General features: G+C 49.0%; 1 protein-coding gene across 1 annotated transcript in view; it reads right to left on the bottom strand.

Annotated features, from left to right (window-relative positions):
• Positions 1 to 1,017: 1,017 nt before the first annotated feature.
• LOC103919870 overlaps positions 1,018 to 5,876 on the bottom strand; it is a 133,666-nt gene continuing 128,807 nt past the window's right edge. The window contains 6 exon segments of the mRNA XM_009327459.1: positions 1,018 to 1,038; positions 1,040 to 1,225; positions 1,686 to 1,735; positions 2,154 to 2,269; positions 4,340 to 4,451; positions 5,302 to 5,622. Coding sequence (XP_009325734.1) covers positions 1,018 to 1,038; positions 1,040 to 1,225; positions 1,686 to 1,735; positions 2,154 to 2,269; positions 4,340 to 4,451; positions 5,302 to 5,622 — 806 coding nt within the window.

Here is a 5,876-nt window from a genome sequence, read left to right as displayed (position 1 = left end):
TGTAGCTGTGGATGACCCTGAGAGCAAATGCAGCCCTCAAGCTTGGAAATAATTGAGTTGTCTAGAGGGTACAGTGTTGGAGGCTCTTGCTAGTGTAAGTAACAGCAGCCGCACTGAATCCATCCCACAACCCTCTGGACTCCGTGAAGGGACACTTGTACATGCACTCAGAAGTGGCATCACGTTCATTCCCTCCTACCCCCAAACTCCAGTGTGCACGCTTTATTTCTTGATCTAAAGCTAAACATTTAGCTTTAGTTTGAAAGCCTCTTACCATCTTACTTCTTACCTAAGCAGACTGATAAATTTAGGTTATAGGGGAATTTGCATTAAGTCTCAAAAAATGTACATATTACTTATAGGCACCGTTGTTGTTTTGTAGCTACAAGACCTTCTGGTGCTCAGATTCATACAGCACAATCTTCAGTTTGCACAGTTTGCAATGCAGCGTATCATCGTGTTGCAATACTCCCTCAAGCTATTTGCCTTCAGGTAGATGCTGGTTCTGCTTATTCCTATAATCTAGTGCTCATTACATGGCAAATGAACCTGGTCACAGCAAGGTTAGAACTTTATCCCTACAGCACTGGAATGAGTTTGCTTGGCCATAGTAGCTGAACCCTTAGAAGTGGGATACAGTTTCTACCAGTGAACATAGTTGAAATACCAAACCCATCCATGTCCAGACGAAGACTGCTCTTTTTCAGAAGGTCGGTCCTCCACACCTGCCTCTCCAAAAGAGTCTGCATTTTAATGGAATTGAAGAAGGCAGATGTGCAAGAGATCCTGCGAATTACCCAGCACCTCTGTCTGACCCTAGAGAATCTGCACACTTGTGGCAAAATTCTCTACTGGCCTCTAATAGGAGGGAGGTCTTAAAATGCATAGGCAACATACACATGGCAGCAAAAACTTAGATCTTTCCCCAGTGTCCATCCACACACCTTCTACTCCCCAGTCCCACTTTGTATTCCAGTTCTTTTCTCCCATTTCTGGATTGTTTTGGGATTCTGTGCTTCATCCTTTGTCATTCATCGGTTAACTGCTTGAGTGCGATGATAGCATATTCCACATTTTCATCTTTGGGTTTCCTGTGAGTCTGACTCGGTTCAACATTGCAGTAAAGAGGATCCTCAAGGCTGAGTCGGGATTTAAAGTTCAGGGTAACGTATTTTAGGTCTTTGCTGTCATCCTTGGGACTTTCCATTCTTTCAGTGCTGTCAAGCTATGAAAAGAAAGGGAAAACACTTGTTAGCATGATTCAGTGCCAGGCCACAGCTGTTAGCAAAACAAGATTCTCCAGGAGGAAAGGAGAAGCCATGTAAAACCTTACCTTCAGTCATGACAGAGGTGGAAGAACAGAAAACGCTTTCCTTCATCACCTCTCCTTGATACAGGTTACAACCTCATCATCTAACCTTGGTTTCTAGTCTTTGAGTAATTTCTCAGAGATTACTAGAATTTGCTCCACTGTGTTTTTTTCCTACTGGAGTTTCCTTAAATTAATTACCCCCTCTCTCTCCACCTGGGAACATTCCTCTCTTTGGTGACATTAAATACCATTTCCCCTTCTGCTCACAACCAAAAATGAGCACCAAGGTCCTCATCAGGTGGGTCGGCCAGCTCCTCACAGACTATTGGTAAAGGATTCAGGTACCATATGGGAAATTTATTGTTTTCCTTACCTGTGCTATGTCCTCTGGTTTGTCATAGATGTTCTCTGCTTGTCTGGTACCTTTGGAATGAGCCAAAATCAGAGGTTTTAGAAGTAGAGAAGTCCATGAAATGCCTGGGCACTGCCTATGCTTCAGGAGTTTTGGGGAAGGCTGTGGGATTGCCCAGTGATGGAAGCAATGGGTGTGCCAGTGGGACCCATCTACCCTGAATCTGGTCAACACATTGCTCTCACTTTATTTCTCCTCTAACATGTTAGGAAGTGTCCTGTGCAGAGTCTGGAGGAACATGGGTTTGACTTATTGTGAGAGGAGATCACAGCAAGGAGCCTGCCTTGAGGCTTCCCAGGCTGTACCTGCCTTATCTTCTCCAGGGCACTGAGAGTTGGGAATAAGCTTGCCTGGAGTGGAAAAGTGATGGCCAGAGAAGACCCTGTTTACTACAGACTAGAACACGAGGCATCACCAGTCTCCACATACCTCTTTTCTTCAGCTGCTTGCACCGCCTGACACACAGTGTTATCATGCTGATAAGTGCCAGGATGAACAGGACGCTCAGGACCCCAGAGAGTAGGATGCAGCTGTTTACATTTGAGCTGAAGTCAGGAGAGCAAAGGAGTTATCAGTGTTAGATGGTAGTACAGCGTGATGCTGGCGCAGCCCATTACCAAACAGTGACCAAAAAAAGGGACAGGAATAGCTTTTATGCACTAGCTTTTATGCACTTGGAAGGAGGCTCTGGTTCTCCTGCAGCAATGCTATCTTGATTTTTCTACCTGGCTGTGCCTTCTGAGCTTTTCCTAAACTACTCTCCAGGCTTTAAAAACAAGCCACTGTTCAAAGTTCAGAGCACAATTCCAGGCTCTCTGGAGCAGGTTCTGCCTTTTCCTCCTGTGTTTTGCTGCACCTGGCACACTGGAGCTGATGTATGATTGTACTCTTAGTGCTTTACTGCTGTAGTGTTGATGACAGCAGATGTCCAAGGGGAAGAAAATCCTTTACATTTAACAGCCTGGTAAATAGAAGGATAAAATAGCAGCCAAGGTCTATTTCATTGTTAAATATTCATGGACAGGAGCGAGTGAAGTTGAGACAGAAAGGCTTAGGGGCAGAATCTGGGGGGTTCTGTTGCTGCAAAGAGCACAGCCCAAAGAGATAAGGATTAAAAAGTAGATAGGCATCTACAGTGCAGAAAGCTGTGACTTGATCAATCTGCTTCCTCCTTTGTAATTACACTCTGGGCAGGAGCTGAAAGAGGAGAGGCCATCTTTGCTAAGGACGCCTGTCCTTAGCAAGTATCTAATTATTAGTATCTAATTCCTCTGTAAGCAGGAGTCTTCAGAATGCCCAGAGACTGCCTACCCCAGGAAAACAGGCATATTGTGAATAAGACATTAATAACTCTTTGTCTGTGTTCAAGTTCAGAGACTTTCTCTAGGCCTTACCTCGGTGCTGGGGTGCTGCCACAAGGGGTTGTTTGGCTTGTGCCTGCAGTACCTGACAAAGTTGTTCCAGCCAATACTGCAATCACAAACATGAAGAGAAGAATAATCACTACTGGGCTGCTTTGCATTTACCAGCTAAACTTTCCTGCCATTGCCACATGGATATAAACCCACTCCCGCTGTGACACCCAACACAGAGAAGCTGCCCAGGCTGTAACCTGTGTCATCAAGATTTTCTCGCAGCAGGCAAAGCTACGTAAGGATCAAAACGTGGGAGGGAGGGGCAAGGAGCTCAGCAGGAGCCCTACTCTCTGTGTACCCACCCCAACGTATAGCAGAAGGAAGTGCTGTAAGTGCAAGCAGATATGCTCTGTGGCAAAGATCTTCAGGTAGCAATGAAGTACTTAACGACTCTGTGCTTAAGCAGACAGAGGCTTGCAAAAACTAAGTAAAGAGCATTGTCTGTGAAGGACTCGGCTGTAAGAATTGCTTCCAGGACTGTTTCTGTGCCCCAGGGGAGGTTGTGTGTGCAGGAGCCTACTGGCTTAGAGACTGTATTCAGTCCCATGTGTTAGGATTTTCACCTAGAGGATTATGCCGTCCCCTCTCATCTTCTGGATTGCCATATCTGTTCAGTGCTGCTCTGCCAAATTCCAGACAGACAGGCTGCAGCATGGTGCTGGTCTGCCACAATCAGGTGCCTAAGTGTTTACCACTTAGTGTTAAAACATCATGCTGGAAGAAAACCTAGAAGTCACAGATCTTTAAAATATGGGTCTAAAGGTTGTCCCCGTGGCAACCAAATGTGAAAGTCTTAATAGTCTTTGAAAGCCAAGGGATGAGTTGCTACAAAGGGACAGAACTGCTATCATGAGAATGAGTGACAGAAACACCTCAGTGAAAATGACTGAAGCTGCTCGCAGGTGAAAGAGAAGCAATACAGCCCATGCATGTGGTTCAGTTCTGATCCCTGCTGCTATTCCATAGCATGGTTGGTGTGAGAAGGTGCAATGATGTAGGGTTTGGGCAGGCAAACACATGCAAATGTAAGGTGGGAGGTGGTGTAAGCTGGGTAGTGCAGAGACTAGAGGGAGAGAGTAGGAAAGTGAGTCTGGAATATACAACTAACCATGTTTCCCTGGAGGTCAGTACTCACCCTCAGAAATACTGAGCGTAACCTCCACAATTTGGAAAAGATGATTGTGTTCATAAAGTGCACACCAGTACACACCGGAGTCCTGTGCCTGCAGCTTCTCCATGGTGATGGTGACAATCCCCTGCTGGGTGTCATCCTGGATCGTGACTCTGCCTTGCTGGGGTGTCCTGAGGTACCCTGAGGGCTCCAAATTTGTGTTGACCAGTATGGTACATGCTTTCCTATCTCCCTCTTTGCCCCAGGCTTTGCTCACAGTCCCATAGACTGGGGCACTGTATGGACACCGGACAGAGACATGGCCTGACTCCTTGGCTGTGTGTTCTTGGGTCCCTGGAAAACACCCGGCACGTTTGATGAGGTCCCAAAGCAGGCACAATGGCACCCCTTCCCCATCACTGGAATACATGCTGTGGGCTGAATGCTCCCTAGATGTCCTTCTACCTCCAGACATGAGGAGCAGATGGGGACTGAAGCCAGATTACTCGTGCAGAGGTAAGCCACAAATTGGATGGGGTCCTGTCCTCTTTCTCTGGTTCCCCCAGGGACTACATGCTCACAGGCGCTCAGCTCTTAGGGTCTGGGAGGCAAGGACCGGGGAGGGTTGGCAGTTGCGGGGCCATAGCAAGAGCAATGCTTGCCAGTGGGGGAGGTCTCCAGCAGCGCCCAGCATGGGCTCAGCCAAGTGCTGAGCTGGGGAAGCTGCTCCTGGATACCCTGGATCAGCCCTGTGGGAAGCAGTTGCGAAGAGTGGCCCCGTTAGTGGGAGCTCATGGGAACCTCCCACGAGTCTCTGCTGGGAGCAGACAGAGCATGAAGGGTCAGGCCTGAGCTTTGGCTCCACAGGCCCAAGGGGCAGCCGCCAGCGTGTCCACCAGAGAGACAGGCAGGCAGGGAGAGATGGGTGTCAGCGGGGTGGCGGCAGCGCTGGGCTTCTCCATGGTGTGGCGCAGGACGGGAGGGAGAACAAGCAGGGGAAGTGGGGCTGAAATCTGCCAACAGGCACACTTGGCTGCCAGTAGGTACTCACTCTTGGATACAGAGAGCCTGACTTCCATTATCGGGGTGAGAGGAGAGCTTCTGTAGAGTACACAAAAGTACGTGCCGGTGTCCTGGGCCTGCAGCTCCTGCAAGGTGATGGTGACAGTCCTCTGCTGGGTGTCATCCTGGATCAATGTTCTGTGTACCATAGCTTTGCTGTTATGCCGTGTTGAACTGTAATCTGTGCTCACCACAACTTTATACCCCGTCTGACCTTCTCTTCGACACCAGGCTTTTGTCCCTCTGCTGTATCCCAGGATGCTGTACGGGCACTGCACAGAGAGACTGTACAACTCCGGCTTGTGCAACTCTGCGAAACAGCACATGTGGTCACTGACCCATGAGCAGTGAGCACACGGGCATCCACCCCCCGGCCTGAGCTGGGCACCTGGGCCAAACTCTGCCCTGGGGCAACTCCCTCACGGACGGCCCGTCAGTCAGGGCAGGGGTGAGGTGGGGCAGGACAAGAGGGAGCCAAGAGCCTGCAGGGCCAGCTGGGTCTGTGGGGCTCCTTCACACCATGCTTGTGTGAGCAGGGAAGGTGGGGAGCGAGGCTGGGGAGGG

This window comes from Pygoscelis adeliae, unplaced genomic scaffold (assembly GCF_000699105.1).
Source record: "Pygoscelis adeliae isolate BGI_AS28 unplaced genomic scaffold, ASM69910v1 Scaffold197, whole genome shotgun sequence".
In the NCBI taxonomy this organism is placed as follows: Eukaryota; Metazoa; Chordata; class Aves; order Sphenisciformes; family Spheniscidae; genus Pygoscelis; species Pygoscelis adeliae.
Note: the sequence above shows the minus strand (reverse complement) of the source record. Positions and strands in the feature narration are given on the sequence as shown.